The sequence below is a fragment of the Scardinius erythrophthalmus genome (genome assembly GCF_964197995.2).
Source record: "Scardinius erythrophthalmus genome assembly, chromosome: 20".
NCBI classification, from domain to species: domain Eukaryota; kingdom Metazoa; phylum Chordata; class Actinopteri; order Cypriniformes; family Leuciscidae; genus Scardinius; species Scardinius erythrophthalmus.
Window position 1 is genome coordinate 3,127,502 of NC_138240.1, and position 17,137 is coordinate 3,144,638.

Here is a 17,137-nt window from a genome sequence, read left to right on the forward strand (position 1 = left end):
GATTGTTATATCGCTGAAAAATGTAAACTATTATAGCCCAGCAATATATTCAAAGTTGTATATATAGTACATCCCACTTTTCCGCATCCAGTATATTCATGTAAAGCATTATGCACTATATAGCAAATCTCGGCTGCATGATTGTTTATATCGTTGCAAAAATGTAAACTGTATTGGCGCACGGCTATCTATATATTAAGTTTGGATATATATATATTATATCCGACTTTATCTGCATAGTACCGTACACTCACATAAGGTGATGTATACTATATAGCAAATCTCAACTGCTTGATTGCTTGTATCATTGCAAAATGTATATTTATATTATCACCCAGCTCTAATCTGCTAAATGCAACTATAAAGCTTAAAGATATTATAAACATTAACATCATGATTAGCTGTAGAAATAAATTTGATTTCATTTTATTTCTGTAATACAAAGTATTTCAGAGTGTAAAGCATTTTGCTATCAGTTAACATTAACCAATTACCTGCCCAGGGGCTGGTCCTCAGGGTTGGCACCAGGTGCGAGGTATGGGGCACAGGAGTCATCTGAAGGGGTTGTGGGTGAAGAGCTGGGTAGGTAAACTGCTGTCCATAACAAGAGATTGCGTACGTGACACACAGGATGAAGCACCTAAAAGAAACAGAAGAGATATCATAAAAATGTATGCTTGATGTTATGATCAAGCTCAGCATTAGTTCTGGCAGGTCATGCTCACATCAGCTGATCCACGTCTACCTATAGGAATATGACGCCTATCACAGCGTCCCTATATATACGGTCCATTCAGTATTATCAGCAGCTTTATCGCATTGCTCAGAAGCTTATTACCCTCCTCCATCCCCAGCTCCTCCTTTTGTCCACAGTCAGGAATTCTGATATTCATCTTCAAATCAGACTGTCATTTACTTTGCTTTATGTTGTCACATTAAATTATTGTCATGCAGACATCATTAATGTTCTTTTTATTGGTACAGGCTTTTTATTTTTTATTTATAAATATATTTTTTATTTATGTTTCATTTATAAAACATTCTTTTTATTCATTTTTATTGGTACAGGCTACATGGATGGGCAGGGAAATCTTGCCCAGAACGTAACCACACCACCAATCCAAACTGTATGCTAATTGTTAATCATCTTTGACGATAGTGGTCCTGACAGAATTTTAAAATGGGTGAATCTCACATAGAAATATCTAGGTCATATTTCACGCCCCCAAAAAAAAAATCAAAAGAAAAGAAAACAATATTTTTCTAAAAATAATTGTTTCTTTATTTGAATTTCGTTATGTACTATGACCCAAGTGAAATTCACCTGATGTTTTTAGTTCAATTGATCCAATCCAAGCAGAAATAAAAGAGAAAAGGCACCCAAGAAAGCATTTTTTATCAAGTGTAAATCAATATACCACTGAAACTGAAAGTTTGAGGTACAAAAACTAAAATTGTTGTAAAAGGCTATTTACATAAAAATTGGTTGTCATCATCACATTGACCCACGAACAGTGTTGTTATTGTTAACTAAAACAAAATCAATTTAAAAAAAAATTACATTAACTGAAATAAAATGATCAGTGACAAAAAAAATATTTCTAATTTTTATTTAGTGTAATTTGAAGTACTTGAAATGTTAAATGCTTAAAAGTGAAATACCAATTAATGAATAGTAAATAGAAATCCTTTTTTTTACCAACAAAAAAATCTACTAAAAAGTCAGGACACTGTTTTTGTTGGGGCAGTGTGAACTATTCCTAAGAAACAGGAAATGAAAGGAAACGACAGCGCCGGGTCTCTTGAGTACTGGAGAGGAATGCAAGCATTCGTTCTGAAGCCAGTAAACGCCTCCCTTCATGTGTACTCACTTTACAAAACAGTATGAATTATTAGGTAAAGGTGTTAGGAAGAAAAAGAAAAAAGAAAAGAAAACCTTGCTATGAATAGAATCAGTGGAGTACAGACATGACTAGCAATGGGCTGAAATATGGGCCATGCCAAATAATGGGCAGATTTTTGTTTTCATATTATTAATTATATTTGTACTCAAGAAGTCTGAATTTCAGAGCAAACATTTCCTTTATTAAATAAAAATTGTATACAATAAATGTTTAACATTTCAGCATTTCTTCAACTTTTCTAATTATATTATACACTACTGATCAAAAGAATTACAGACATTTATAATGTCACAAAAGATTTCTATTTTGTTTACATAAAAATATTACATATTAAAATAGAAAAACTAAATGTATTACTGTTTAACATTGTAAACAGTAAGCAGCTGCATATTAGAATGATTTATGAAGTATCATGTGACTGAAGAGAAATTTAGCTTTGCATCACATAAATTACATTTTAAAATATATTCAAATAGAAAACAGTTACATTATACTGTAATAACATATTTACAATATTACTGCTTTTACTGTATTTTATGTGATCAAATAAATGCAGCCTTGGTGAGCAGAAGAGACTTCTTTCGAAAAACATTAAAACAAATCTTAGTGACACCAAACTTCTGAAAGTTACGCAAGACTATTTAAAAACAAAATCTATTATATCCGCTCTTTAGATTTTGTCATAAGCTATTGAAAACCTCGTATCAGTCGACCACTACACAAGAGATGAGCAAATGTTCATAAAAGAGTGATGAGTAAAAGAGAGAAGAAGAGGTGACGTACGGTTTCTGAATGAGAGGAGTACAGCATGTTTCCGAAGGAGCGGTTGGCAGCTCTGAGGAGAGACCACACTGAGCAGGTTCTTTCCTGGATGTGTCTGTCTTCCCTCTCCTTCCCGCTGTTACACAGGAACGTCCCGAACAGACACGAGTATGTGTGCTGCACAAGCTTCACCTGAACACACAAAGCCGAAAGAATTCAGAGCTAGTTCAACAAATAGTTAAATCGAAGTACAACAAGAAACATAAAGGTTTGCAGGAACTGTGACCTACCAGAAAGGCTTCGTTGAACTCAAAGGAACATGGGAATTGTCTTTGGAGCTGGTGCACACAGTCTAGCCACTGCAGGAAGACAGGACATCTCTCGTTTAAGTCTTCCGCGTTCTCTCCGTGACCACATCGGTCTGCGAACTTGTGACCGAAGTCCAACCACTCGGTCTCAACCAGCACCTGAAAACCCTGAAAGTGGAGCGGAGAGTTTATATGATATCAACAGCTTTCACAATGAAGAGTCCAAATATGAGCATTCTGGGACCGGATTCACAAAACATTCTTAAGAATAAAATTCTTCTTAACTGCTTTATTTTCTAACTTAAGAGAAAAGATAAGAATATTGGGTTACACTTTATTTTAAGGTGTAAAAATAAAGCAACTACATGTACTTACTATAGGGTTAGGGTAGGATTAGGGTTTGGTTGAGGGTTAGTTGCATGTAATTATGCATAATTTACTGTTATTACTATGGTAAGTACATGTAACAAGGACACTGTAAAATAAAGTGTTACCGAATATTTTGTATTCCCAAAAACGTTTCTAAAGAAGTATTCATATTCCTGAAAAGAATGTTCTTAAAAATATGGAAATAACTTCTTAAAGTTAGGATGACCACCAACCTGTCTTTAATACCCAAAGGTAAGATGTTTAATGAATTTATTGGGTTGTTTCAAATAATGAAAGAATGTTTCATGCAGGTGCTTTTACCCAAATTGACTTACAAATGAGGAGATCAATAAAAGTAATCAAATTACTAAATAACTAGCTACATATAATACATATTACTAGTCGCAAGAATGTGGATGAATACTCTGAAGTGACACGATCAATCATGAAAAGAGTGATCACTAAAGTGATATATATGATGTGTTCACTCAAGCTAGAACTAGCGACGCAGCACATGCATGACGCATTTACTCTAGATAAATTGCGAGAAAGACGTGAGTGCAGATGAATGGGAAAGACCACTACACCTTGAGACAGGCCATTTAAAAATAGCTATTTTAACTTGACGTGGCGTATTAAACACACCACACAGAGTGATACTCATATCAAGCCAGTCGCAACAAAAATACAGGCTTTGAGGAGTTTTTTATTCAATGAGTCTTAGGCAATACCCACCTTTCAATCAAATAGCACCAACGCCCGTCATTTTCTTCTTAAGAAATGAGAACTTCTTGAGAATTTCATGAGTTCATGAGAATTGTTGCAATTTCAAGAATTTCAACATTCTCACAAACTTAGAATTTACAGTAAATTAAGATTTTTTTTTACTTGTTCCTTAAGAAGGTTCTTGTGAATCCATCCCCTGGTCTTTTTTTTCAAACACCTTCAAAGCACAACATGTATTCAACATCAGAAAATTAGATATGACTGTTTAAAATACAGTTATGCCTCCTCCAGTGCTTAAGATGACTCATGCACCTCCCGAGATCCAGATCCACAACTAGATCCATGGACTTTAGTTTTCTATCAAGTTTTCCATTTACTCTTGCCATATCTTGACAGCTTGCTATTCTCGATTATTTGGGAAAAAAAAATCAAATGTGGCTTGATAAAGTGCAGCAGCACCACTCTAACCCTCAAAGAGTCAGTACAACGTGAATTCTGATGACCTGAAATCACAAAAACCCAGGGATTTACTACAGCATAAGAACGACTCTCCATTGTTTCATCCGTGACTCTATGTTAATCACAGGCTTCAAGCTCAGGAAACATTACAAATATTTTTATATTTCCTCTAAGCCATTGTCAATGTAAACATGTCCTTGTGAGCATTTCAAACCACAGGATTTAAAATAAGCCCTTGTGGATTTTTCCAGCATGTGATCTATCTTACAAATTCCTTTTGTAATAATTCAGAGAGTTTTAATGTTCTTCTCTGTTTTTGTTCATTACAAGCCTGACATATCGTCATACTCGTGTTTCAGCCAAACCAGGAAAGAAAATGCCTCTGCACTCAATTGGATAGACCTACAACCAATCAGAGCAGAGGAGTAAGTGACGCATGTTGAGCGACGCATAGTTGTCAACAGAACTTATCGCAACCCAATCGCTCTTTGGTGACGTGGATGATTACGTTACTGTTGATCATCTGTCCATTATCGTATAAAGCCCTCCCTGACAATTTGATTGGTCCAAACAGCTCTGGTTCGAGCATAGTTGCTCCACAACGGATCAAGTCCAGACTGAACTTCCCGACCTCAAATGTTGTGGGCGGGGCTTAGTTCGGCTGGCATCCAGGCTAGTTCATTACAGCAGAGCTCACCTCAATGGTGCGGTAGTACGGGTCCAGCAGGAGTTTGGCCAGCGCCGCTATCTGAGGGGTGCGATCCCAGCCGTCTGAGCAGTGCACCATTACGGGCCTGTGGTCGCGGTCCACGGCGTTCACTACGAGCAGAGACGCCTTGAGCAGGAGGGACAGATGCTGCAGCCACTTTGTGCTCTCCAGAGCAGACAGCCAGCTAAAAACACAACAAAACTCACCATTACACACTTCTACACATCTAAAGATTAGGGTGCTGAAATGTGTTCAAGTGAAGAAGAAAAAAAAAAGAAGATCAGTACCGTTTACCTATATAAGGTTATAGTATACAAGGTTTCTTGCACGAAAAAGTTTAATAATATTTTGAATTAAAAAAAAGCAGTTTTCCTTTCTTTTACTTTAAGACTTGTAATTTGACACAACATGCAATGCAATATGGCTGACAAACATCTGTGTATAACATAGGTGGCATATTTTCATATATTAAGTTGCTGAATACTTAATAAGTGATGACATATACACTACAGGGCTCAATGTTAAGGAATTCAGTTCAGATTTTTACTTGCCCTGCCAAAATTTTCACTGTTTGAAGTTTGAACAATGCAACCTTAATAAATAGGGTTATGACAACCAATTTTCAGATTCTTGATGAACTATATACATTTCCAGTATTATTAAAACCAAGTAAACAGTCAGTAAATAAAATTAGAACAAATAATCAAATTATGAGCAATAGCACAAATAAACAGTGCTTTCCAGGTTTTCCAGGGAGGTCTAACTGTAGTCTTCAGGTACATAAATTGAATTAAGTAATCAAATTTAAAATACTCTCCAAGATGGGCATTTTGACATTTTGTGTGAATTTGTCAATTCAAGTGCAAGAAGATGTGAAAGAGAATTCAATTCAGTATTTGCATGCTGTAGAGTTTTTTTTTATAGAGAAATTAATACTTTTATTTATCAAGGATGCATTAAATTGAACAAAAGAGTAAAGACATAATATTACAAAATATTTATATTTCAAATAAATGCTGTTCTATTTCTATTCACCAAAGAAGTATAAACCGCTTTATGCACATCAGGAAAACAGTGCTTAAATCTTAATGGAAAACTGAGAATGACTAAAAAAAAGTGGTTTGACAAGTGTGGGAATCAATAATCATTATAAAAGTTTTTCAACATGCTCAAACGCAGCCAAAGCAAACTGACATTAGTCAAGGAAACACAGAGTGCAGGTAACCGGAGGAGACATTCGAAATAATCGTTCCCACGAGGAACATGAATCAAAATCACGTTTAAAAGGAAATCACCTTTGTATGAACATTACTACCTCATGCAGAGACATTTACAATCAGAATAATCAGAGCAGGGAATTGGATTTTTTCCCCTCTCAACAATTCATGTCTGTTGCCTAGAAACACAGCTCTTGGTCAGAGTTTATCATACTGACTAAAAAGAGAAAGAGAGAGAATGACAGAAACAGAAAAAGAGTCACTTGGAAGACTCGCTGTTGACTTTACAACAAATGGATACGTGGAAAAGGCGCGTATGGAAAGGAAGCAAACACGAGCCAGCGCTGGAAATCACAGGCAGAAATGATGCCAGGGAAATAACAATAGACGGGAAGAGAAGAATGAAGAAACTAAAGCACTTCTGCATTTGTAACAAACCAATTAGCTTAAATAGAACATTGGATTCAAAGCAAAGAAGCATTTTGTTGACCAGTGTAATTTTAGTTATAAACTACTATAGTATTTATTCATATTTTGAATTAGCTTTTATTTTTATATTTTCAGTTTCAAATTTAGTTTAAGATTTAGCGATTTTGTTATGTTATTGTTTTCATTCGTTTTTTTAAATAAATATTTTAGCTTTAGTAATTTTAGTACTTCAACTTATTTCAGTTAGTTGTCAAGGCAACATTTCTAATTTTCATTTTAAGTGCAATGTGTACATTTTTCATCTTTTTCTGCTCCATTTCAGTATTTCATTAGTTTAGTTTTTTTTTGTTTACAATAACAACACATGTTGAATACATTATTAGTTAATCCTATTTTAGATAATTCTAGGAAGATAACTGGCAGGAGTTACAAGTTTATGAGGTCACAATGGACACAAATAATGATAAACTTATGTCATAAAACCTCACACTCATAGTAGGTCTGTCTTGAAAGGTTTATATGTTAAAAAAAATCAATACCACTATTTTGAATATCATTACGTTTTTCCTCCAGACAAAGATTAAGAGGGTCATTTTTAGTAGGCTTTAGATTTTAATTAATTTGAACAGGTTGACAATACTGAAGTATTAAAGAAAAAAACGTCATATCCCTAAAAGGTCGAAATATATAAATAAACAAAGGGACACACTGCAACCGCAGCAGATGTTCCCTGGAAGACTTACTTGGCTGGATCGGGCATTTGGGTGCAGAGGAAGCGCAGAGACTGGAAACTCTTGCGGATGGAATGGATGTTGGCCATACCCATGAACACCACCTCACAGTTAGGGTAGTACTCTACAGGGGAGAGCAACACGCCATTAATGAGGGGGGTGTCTCGTTTTATTGTGATTGTTAAAAGAGCATCTATGAGACAGTACCTGGGCATTCACACCCTCCACCTTTGGCTCTGTTGGCTACGGCAGCAGCGTATGACCTGGCGTCCAGGATCAGAAGCTTTCGAGGTTGGATGGCCAGTGTCTCCACCTCTGAGCTGTTAGTCATGGACGAGTCTATAGAAAGAGACAAGCAGAAGATAAACATGTATGCATAGACATTATACAGGCATAAGTCACACAATAATCAATGTACGGAAAAGGAAATTTAAGATGTTAGTTCATAGGAAATTCCTCTGGAATACTTAATTCCAATTGGTGAGCAGCAGCATATTTTATGTTGCCATGATCACCCTTTATCAGATTTGACAACTAAAACCATCTGCTTTATAATTTGAATTAGGCCATGTTCCTTTCTAAGTGTCTATGGCTTAAATAAGAACAGAATTCAGTTCTGACCGAAGTCCACATCAGAGAGGTCAGCTCCGTTAGTGTACTCGCGGGAGAAGGAGCCATTGGAGACGCCTTTACAAGTGCTGCTGTCCACGGCACAGGCTCTGGCGATGGACTGCACCAGGTGCTCATCATCTGCATTCCTCCAGCCCCACCAGCTGACCTCAGGCTGACCACAGCGAGCGATCACTGCCCCTGTGCTCTGGTGCCTGGGAACGAGAGGTGAAAGACCTGGACTATTAACCTGAAGGTTCTAGGCTGTGCAGTCATTGTTAACCAAAACTAAAAATATTAAAAATAGTTTATTTAAGGTGTCATTGTTATAGTGTAATTATGCATTAAAGTACTGAGTAATATTAATTAACTACATGTACTTACTATAGGGTTAGGGTTAGTTGCATGTAATCATGCACAATGTATAGTTATTACTATATTAACTACATGTAATGTGTAACAAGGCCACTGTAAAATAAAGTGTTACCAAAATTGTCACTAGGTTTTGGAGCAGTTTTAATTCTCCATGCTTATGAACAGATGTGGCTGACTGACCTATAAACCACGGCCGGAAACCTCTTCCAGGAGCGGAAGGCCGCCACATTCTCCAGCTCCTTATCAGTAATCCAGGCTGGCACCAGCAGCATTTGAGGGTAGCTGGAACACAACCTGGTAGTGCCAGGGGGCAAGTAGAGGGCACTGTGATCAGATCAGGGCATCAGACTGACTGATGCCTGTCTAAGGTCATCTAATCTTGTGCGCGGCCCCTGAACAGACCCACTGAGCGCAGCAGGACGGGGTTGAGTGTCCAGGACTGCTTAGATGTTCTTAAACTCAGAGTGTTATGAGTTTGAGAGAGAAACACTCACTTGTACTTGTTGTTGATCTCAGATACTCTCCAGGCGTTCTGAGTGTCGAAGCCCATCCGCTCCACCTCGTTATGGAAGCGTGACGTCACATGATCACCTGAAAGATAGAGGCAAGTTGAGATGAATTCTGAAGGATGTTCGATTGATGGATTAGTTGCAGGACTGAACAAATTTAGTGAGGTTCTTTTTATTTATATCTTTTAAGTGTTAAAATAAAATGCATAGATAAAACTATTTGTGAGACGTCTAAGCACACAGGTTAAATAGTACCTGGCCTACACAGATCTCCATGCTGCTCCTTCTCTCCTGTGTACAGATCCACGCACCACGCGTGGAAGGCGAAAGAAAACAGCTCCTCTATCCGGGAGGGTGGACGGACCACCGCGCTCAGCCTTTTCAGCCACTCCTGACACTGCTCAAATGTTGAAAACTGACACCTGTCAAAACACACATTAGATCTGCTGCATCAGAGGGACACAGGGAAACGAAATCAAAGAGAGCCAGAGAGACAGACTGGGCTGACCTGGATTACTGCACAAACTGGTTATTGCTTTTCAATAGTCACAATAATAGTCATTCAAGACATTCTGCTTAAAAATAACACTAACAATGATACGTTTTCATAGAAAATGAGATTAAATAGATCATGATTCTCCCATGATTCTAAATATACAGCTAAACAAAATAACATGTAATTTACTAGAGGTTCTCAGCGTTTTTGAACACATCTCTTGAATGAATGATTCAATGACATTTAGTTTTTTAACAGCCACTTGTCACCACCTACTTTTTACTTTTAAGTTACTTTCAAAATGTGATTAGATTATTTTGATCGCTACCACAGACATCAGTTTTATATCTGAAATATAAACTTTTATACCGGTATTTCTGTGATCATATGAATTATTGTTATGTTTGTAAAGCTGTTTAATATCTATACATGACAACTGCTCTCTCTGGGTAAGAGGCAGTGCGAACGCAGATCTGAATGTTTGCTGTGATCGTACTTGTCAAAGGTTTAATAGACTTAAATCATTGTCATTTAGGAATAAAAGGATCGTGTGGGTGTTTGAATCAAGATTGGGTCATGACATGGACTTTTCTTATTATTCTAATATGTTCTTTGAGGTGCACATGTATAATGTTAATAAAGTTTTTGCACAAAAAAAAAAAACCAAATATGTATGCGAAAAAACAATTACTTTAAACCTTTTACCCATTTTTAGGGGCGGCTCCTTTAAGGCTTGTCAGTAAACGGACAATGTTATGATTGGCTACTGTCATTGGATAGGAAACAGTATCAACGCCCACTCGCAATTGCATGCGAGTAAGTGTTTTGAAAACATTATCCATATAAAACCGTCATTTACATATAAAACATTATGAAATCATTTACTTATGGTTCATGATGCAGCTGCTATCAGATCCAATACAGAGGATGGCTGCTTCATCTTTCAACAAAAGTTTATTTGCAAAAATCTCAATTACACTGTGTCTCGCTGACAAAATAAAATGCTCCAAACAAACATATAATCCTTCAACACGATCCGGGGCGACATTAATGTACACCGTCCAATTGTTTCCGATGCTGGGATCCTTTTAAAGTCTGTAAAGAGACGCAAACAAGCCGTTTAAACCGTACATGTCAAATTGAACGTTCTTTCACTATTTCATTTGTCCTGTGGTTGACAGACTCGTGTGAAGGATGTCAGAAACTGAACGCGCACCTGAATACTGTATCTAGTGTAGACGACATCAGAGATTATAATGGGTTCTTATGCTTTTGACGCGACGCTCACAACCAGTGTAAGAAGTGTCAGCCATTAAGTGACTGAACGCCAGTGGGCGGGGCCTGTGGTGCGATGATGTATAACTATTCGTCGATGTCTTGCTCTGGAGGCAGGTTTATGCAAATATATTTGCCAGTGTGACATCATAGGTCACCCAGTATCAAAACAAGCTGTTTTTCGTGGCTGATTAAATTTGTTTATGAGGAAGATGTTTTAAGTTATAAAACTTGCAGAATGTTTTAATTGTACAAAGATCTCTTCTATGTTAAAAGATCAAGGCAAATTTGATTTCTCATGTCATGACCCCTTTAATGATGATTTGTGCAGCTCTAATAGATAGACTCACCTGACGACCTTGCAGTCTTTGCAGGTAATGTGCAGTTGAAACATTTCCCGACATTCTACACTTTCTATCAGCTGCAGGGGAACCTGAAAGAGAGAGAGAGAGACAGAATAGACATTCAGACATTATTTTTCCATTACTGGCACTGTGAGTCTCAGCACACCACACGGAGCAACTAAACCGGAAGTCACCATTAACCCACCCAATGCTAATGATTAAATCAACCTGCTGAATGAATCACACTGAAAGTTTAGACGGGCTTAGAGTTTACAAACACGGTTAGTGATTAGCGTCTGCAGCTTATTTCAGACAATCTCATTCTTTGTTCTGCAGCTCAAGTGTTGAACGGCCTTGCATGCCAATCAGCTTCAATCAAGTATGTGTGGACAGCATTGCAACTGTGCGTTTGAAAACGCAGTTCCCCTTTAAGCTCTGGAACTTGCGTGTGATCACGTGTTGACCGCATGCAAGTCACATCTGACCACGGCTCTCAAAACTGCAGCTCGCAACATCATGCACACAAACAGATCGTTCTGTGATTACTTACTGACACCTCACACGAACAATTCTGTTCACAGAGAAAGAAAAAGAGAGGGAAGACAGAGTCACGAGGTGGACGTGTACACAGCGAGTTTTGGCTCATCTGTGATACACACATTCCTGGGCTGCGGTTAAATTCCACTGTACTAATCTGGCCACACTCAAACATTCCTAGGGCGCTTGTTAAAGGGTTAGAGAACACTAAAACACATTTGTGAGATATGAACTGATCCATATTATGGATGGCAAACTAGTAGTAATTTAGGAAGTTAACTACTAAGATTAGTATTTTTTTCTCCAAAAAGGTCTCTCTAAATTGAACCCCTTTAAAGCACCAGCACTACAGCCATTAAAAAGTGTGTTGGTATCAAAGTCAGGCATGTGATCAGCTATGGCCAAAAAAACGGATTGGCTGAGTCCGAAAGCTGAAGACAGGACATGTAAAGAAGGTATGAAGGCAACAATGCACATCCGAATCCAGTGATCATGATTTGAGACAGAAGGGGCCTACTGAGCTAAAAATATATATATATATATATATATATATATATATATATATATATATATATATATATATATATATATATATATATATATATATATATATATATATCGTATTAAAGTTACGGTTGGTAGTCGGTTTGTGTGCAAATGTACGTTTTTGACCAACTTTTTCCACTTTTGTTGTCATTTCAAGTGATAAATTAATGCATACTAATTAAATATTTGCTTGGTTATCACCAAAGATCGCTCTATTTTGTTGTAGATCATTAAACCATTATGATGCCTCAGAAGTCTGTCCGAAATCACTTTTGTGAGGTACCGTCGTGTGCAAACCTTCTTGAATATACAAATATATACCTACCAGCATTTGGAATTAATTTTTACTTATTTATATAAAAATGTATATAAAACTATATTTATACGTACTATTTATATAAAAATTTTATATAAATAGTACAGAAAATCATCCAATTACTATCAGACTTCGAAACCTTTGCTCTAAGCAATGTTCCTGTTATTAAACACAATCCATAAGGCATGCCAAGTTCAACTTTAAAAAACACGTCTCAAGACTCCTGCACTCTGCGGGGAAAAAAAAAGACACTTTAACAGAAACAACAGTAATCACATTATCTCAATATCCTTCCTCTTTCAAGTCCCAGCACTGTACAACAGCTTAGTTGCCTCACTGGCTGGTCTGTAGACACACACTCACAGTGTCAAACACACACATCACTCTCTCTTCTTCTCACGCACAACACACTCCCTCTTTCACAGGCACACAGAGCGCGTCACACTCATTTACTCTGGTGAATAAGTGGCTGATGAATCAGCACTGAGCTGATCAACCACCAGCCACAAACAAACCCAGATCGCATTTAAACAAACAGAAGAGCACAACACGTTGAAGGAATATTTCGGTATAAACAATTGAAACTTAACGGTATCTGTGAATTATCACAGGCAATAATTTTGATAATAATTTTGTCTCTCAGTTTGTAGTGCACTTACAATGAAAGCTCAGCAGGAAAGAGTCAAGAACAGAAAACATTTAAGGGATAATGTGCAGCCAGACAGTCATTAATGCAAAATTAACCCCAACAGAGATCAGAACCCTAATGCAAAACAGTTTGGAGTGGAGTGGATGCAAAAAAATGTTGAAATTATATTAAATGGCACATAAATTACACACTTAATCTTCAAAACAAAAAAGTGGCTGTACATCCGTTTTAAACCATCCAGTAAACAGTCCCCATAGGCTGCCATTGTAAGTGCATTACTGTAAATGTAATTTACATGCATTTTTACAATCTTCTGACAGAATGCCAGATAATATTCTGCATTTAACCCAGAATATTCCTTCTCTCATCTTGTGGACCATTCCAGCAGTCGTTCAGGGACAGGCAGCTCTGTGTGCTACACTGAATCATGACTGCTGGTCTATGAGGGGTACAGCAGAGCAGGTTATTAGTATGTAACCAAAACCTTAATATAGTGCCATGTTGAAAGCATGGGGGTGGACAATCCCAATCAAAAAGCCACCGCAACCATGGCAACAGACCCAGGAAGAAACTGTGAAAGAGAACAGCTAATAAAGACAGACCTGTTCAATACACATACAGGGTGATGGCCACTAGCCAGTGTTAAGAGTGCCTGATGTAACTGTGGCTCTCTGTCCCTAAATACCCTTCACAACATCTGTAGGCTCTAAATATAGCAGCATGCCATGCACCACATAAAAGTATCTTTCAGTGACCACTGGGCTGGCTAGATTATACGCCATACATCCACTACAGCACAACACGATAGAGTTTCACTCAGCTGAGGGTGAAAAAATAAAAGTCACACAGCAAAAAAAAAAAAAAAAAAAAAAAAGGCACCCAATATATTTCCGCATATTAATGTGGCCCAGATTGAACTGAGCAGATTTGGTGTGATTTTCCCCGTTCACATTGTCAAATATGCACAAAGCATTGCTGTGTTGCATGAGGAGAAAAAAATTATATTTGGGCCACATTCAAGTCAGATGTACTTTTGAAAACCAGCTGAATTAAAAGAGGAACAAATGAGAAAATGCCTGAAATGCAAACATTGCTCAGTTTAGTTTCATTTAGTTTAGATGCAGAATATCTGTTTATTCCACTTCAACTGCTTAGAGATGTAAACTGTTCATTGCTCTTTGTTTCATATCTCTGCCAAGTAGGTTTTAGTATATTCTGTGAAGAACAAAGAGCTCATACATTTGTGTTTGGCAAACTTTGGCAACAACAACTCAGTAAATGTTTTTTTATAAAAAATAATACTTCCCAGACTCATATCCTTAGCTACAGACTATTAAAACCTCTATTTGCAGTTCAAGGAGATCTGGTAATATAAAGCACATTTGTAAAGTGATGAAAAATCACACACTCACATTAACAACCGACTCTTTAAACTTGATGTGCAGGCGGTAGCTGGACATGGCGATGACGGCATCTTCCGCCCTGCCCACGTACTCTGTAAACTCTCCATGCAGCTCTGGGAAGGGCACCTACAACAGATGATAATATCAGAAACGTATATCCAACATGTTCAAATAAGGTCACCTGATGGAGTTTTTCGGTTCCTTGCCACTGTTGCCTTTGGCTTGCTCAGTTGGGGATACTTAATTTAATTAATCAATCAACAATACTATTGATCAGCATTACCAAACGTGGACGTTTTCCACTAGAAACAAACACTGATGTACTATTTTATTTAATATTGTGAAGCTGCTTTGATACAATCTGTATTGTGAAAAGCGCTATATAAATAAAGTTGACTTGACTTGACATGTTCAAATAAGACCAGTGCAATTATTTAGGCATTTACAAAATAAACACTATCAGCAGAAAAATACCATTCACGAGTCTTCCTGTCAGGGGTGCTGATAACAAAGGCTGTTTTGAAACCTAGTGGGCTCTCTCGCTTTTCTACTGTCGACATATCATCAAAACAGAAATTGTACCTCATAATTAAATGATTTGAAATGCTGTTAATAGTTAGTCATGTGTGACACGTATATTATCTTGAATAAAAATATTCACAGTGCTTTCTACGAGATGCAAGTAATGCAGTCTTCGGTTTTGAACAAAGCAGCTGCCTACTATTTGGGACAGGCTACACATTGCGAGCACATTTATGATTAAAACCAGGCCACCTTTAAACCGGACTTAAAGGTGAAGAATGTGCAGAAGTTTCTGCGATACGTTGCGCCTCCCCAAACTCAATCACAGCTCTTACGGGTACTTGTGAAGGCATGTCTCAACAGGTAAAAGTAGGCTATTTAAAAAAAAAAAAGGTCCAACATATTAGGTATACTTTCAGCTGTGTTGCTATGTGTCATAAGTAAGCAATTGAGTAGGCTAATTAACACTCTGTCCAGAGTAACCGAGAGTGTCTTGCTTATAATAAACCCACCCAATGTATCTGCACCGGGGGCATTTTTTTAAGCACATGCAAAACATATTTGAGGCTGTTTACACTGGACACATCAAAGTAAACCTTATGAATTGGAGCATTTGTCTTTCTGGATGAGTGCATGATAATGATGTAGTGAAGCATCCATTGTAGCGCATTGATTCGCAATGCCCGCTTTGCTTTCACATGTTCATGACCTGTTTAATCTTTGAAGATCTAAATGCAGCAAATTTTGGGTTGCACTACTGTAACCAAAACAGACTGTCTTTTCCCATGTAATGCATCAGTAGCCACCTGCTACAGTAGCCACGCCCCAAACGCTCGCTATAGGTTGAGCTGGAAAGAGATTGGCGGACCTGAGCGGATCGCTCTCAATGTTCTGATGGTGCTTTGGGGGGGGGGGGGGTTTCAATGTTTATACTTTTGGGGGAGATAAATCAATGAATGGCATAATAATAGTAGTCAATGAACAATAAACTGGGTTAGAGAATGTTTTTTGTTTTTGAATTTCCCCTCTTGGTCAGAATCAAATAATAGTTATTTTAATGGTCCCACTACACCCTAATAAACATCATTCATCTTGGCAGTGGTCTTGATCCCCCACTTACCTGAAGATCATCTTCCTCCAGGATAGGGGGCTTGCGAGGGAAGATCTGATTGGCCTGGATGCACTCCAGACTCTGCTGCCCCTCCTCCTCCTCCTGTCAAGCAGAATATGGATAAGTAATGCACTGCATTACACTATGTTGTGAAATACCATCAAGAATAATGAAGCTAAAAAATAAATTAATTATATATATATATATAATTTATATTATATATACTTCAGATATATTTGGCAGGGAAATGTGCCAAATAAATGTCATTAAAAATCTATGCAATATAATGCAAAGAATCGAAATGGTTCTAAAAAAGGAGACATTTTCTTTATGCAAAATACTTTAAATAATTTATTTAAAAAAATTATAAACCCATATAAATCTACATTTATTCTTTGTTTCTGATGTGAGACGGACATGTTTTCATTATTCACTCCACTTCACATAATTTATGTTCTGCTGCAACAATACAAGAGTGTGTGAGCGTCTTTATCAAAGGCTAAATATTTGACATCACACGTTATAAATGTACAAACTCCTTTTCCAGCTTTATCATTCCCGGGGGCCAAAAGCCACGCTGTTATACGGATAAAACATTGTTCATGACTAAACCTCTGATTAAATGAGTGATTATCTAAGTTAAACTGGGGAGAGAGTGATCACAGCGTTACCTAAACCAATACCATTTTTGGCTGGGCTTCAGAATAGCAAAACATTTGAATTGGCAAATGGAGAGTTTGCCAGGACTTCCTGCTCTGAGGTCACTTCAGCTATTTCTGATACAACAGGCACTCCTGTAACCGATACAGTAGCCGGCTTTACATAAGACTC

The 17,137-nt window shown here is 37.4% G+C and overlaps 1 protein-coding gene across 13 annotated transcripts in view; it reads right to left on the reverse strand.

Moving 5' to 3' along the window:
• Window positions 1-17,137, reverse strand: part of mtmr3 (myotubularin related protein 3) — a 34,948-nt gene that overhangs the window by 7,832 nt on the left and 9,979 nt on the right. For 8 of the 13 annotated variants that reach the window (XR_014028989.1, XR_014028990.1, XR_014028991.1 and 5 more), the window contains exons 4-16: window positions 16,316-16,408; window positions 14,683-14,799; window positions 11,229-11,311; window positions 9,363-9,529; window positions 9,093-9,189; window positions 8,779-8,892; window positions 8,236-8,438; window positions 7,822-7,953; window positions 7,627-7,738; window positions 5,226-5,421; window positions 2,957-3,142; window positions 2,688-2,858; window positions 495-640 (exon numbers count right to left, since the gene is read on the reverse strand). Coding sequence is in view for 9 of the 13 variants with exons in the window: in XM_081349780.1 (XP_081205906.1) it covers window positions 495-640; window positions 2,688-2,858; window positions 2,957-3,142; window positions 5,226-5,421; window positions 7,627-7,738; window positions 7,822-7,953; window positions 8,236-8,438; window positions 8,779-8,892; window positions 9,093-9,189; window positions 9,363-9,529; window positions 11,229-11,311; window positions 14,683-14,799; window positions 16,316-16,408 (1,817 nt within the window). In the remaining 4 variants the exon portion in view is untranslated. Of the gene's footprint in view, window positions 1-494; window positions 641-2,687; window positions 2,859-2,956; window positions 3,143-5,225; window positions 5,422-7,626; window positions 7,739-7,821; window positions 7,954-8,235; window positions 8,439-8,778; window positions 8,893-9,092; window positions 9,190-9,362; window positions 9,530-11,228; window positions 11,312-11,772; window positions 11,794-14,682; window positions 14,800-16,315; window positions 16,409-17,137 lie in introns of all 13 variants that reach the window. The other 5 variants (XR_014028992.1, XM_081349778.1, XM_081349774.1 and 2 more) reach the window with 1 other exon arrangement.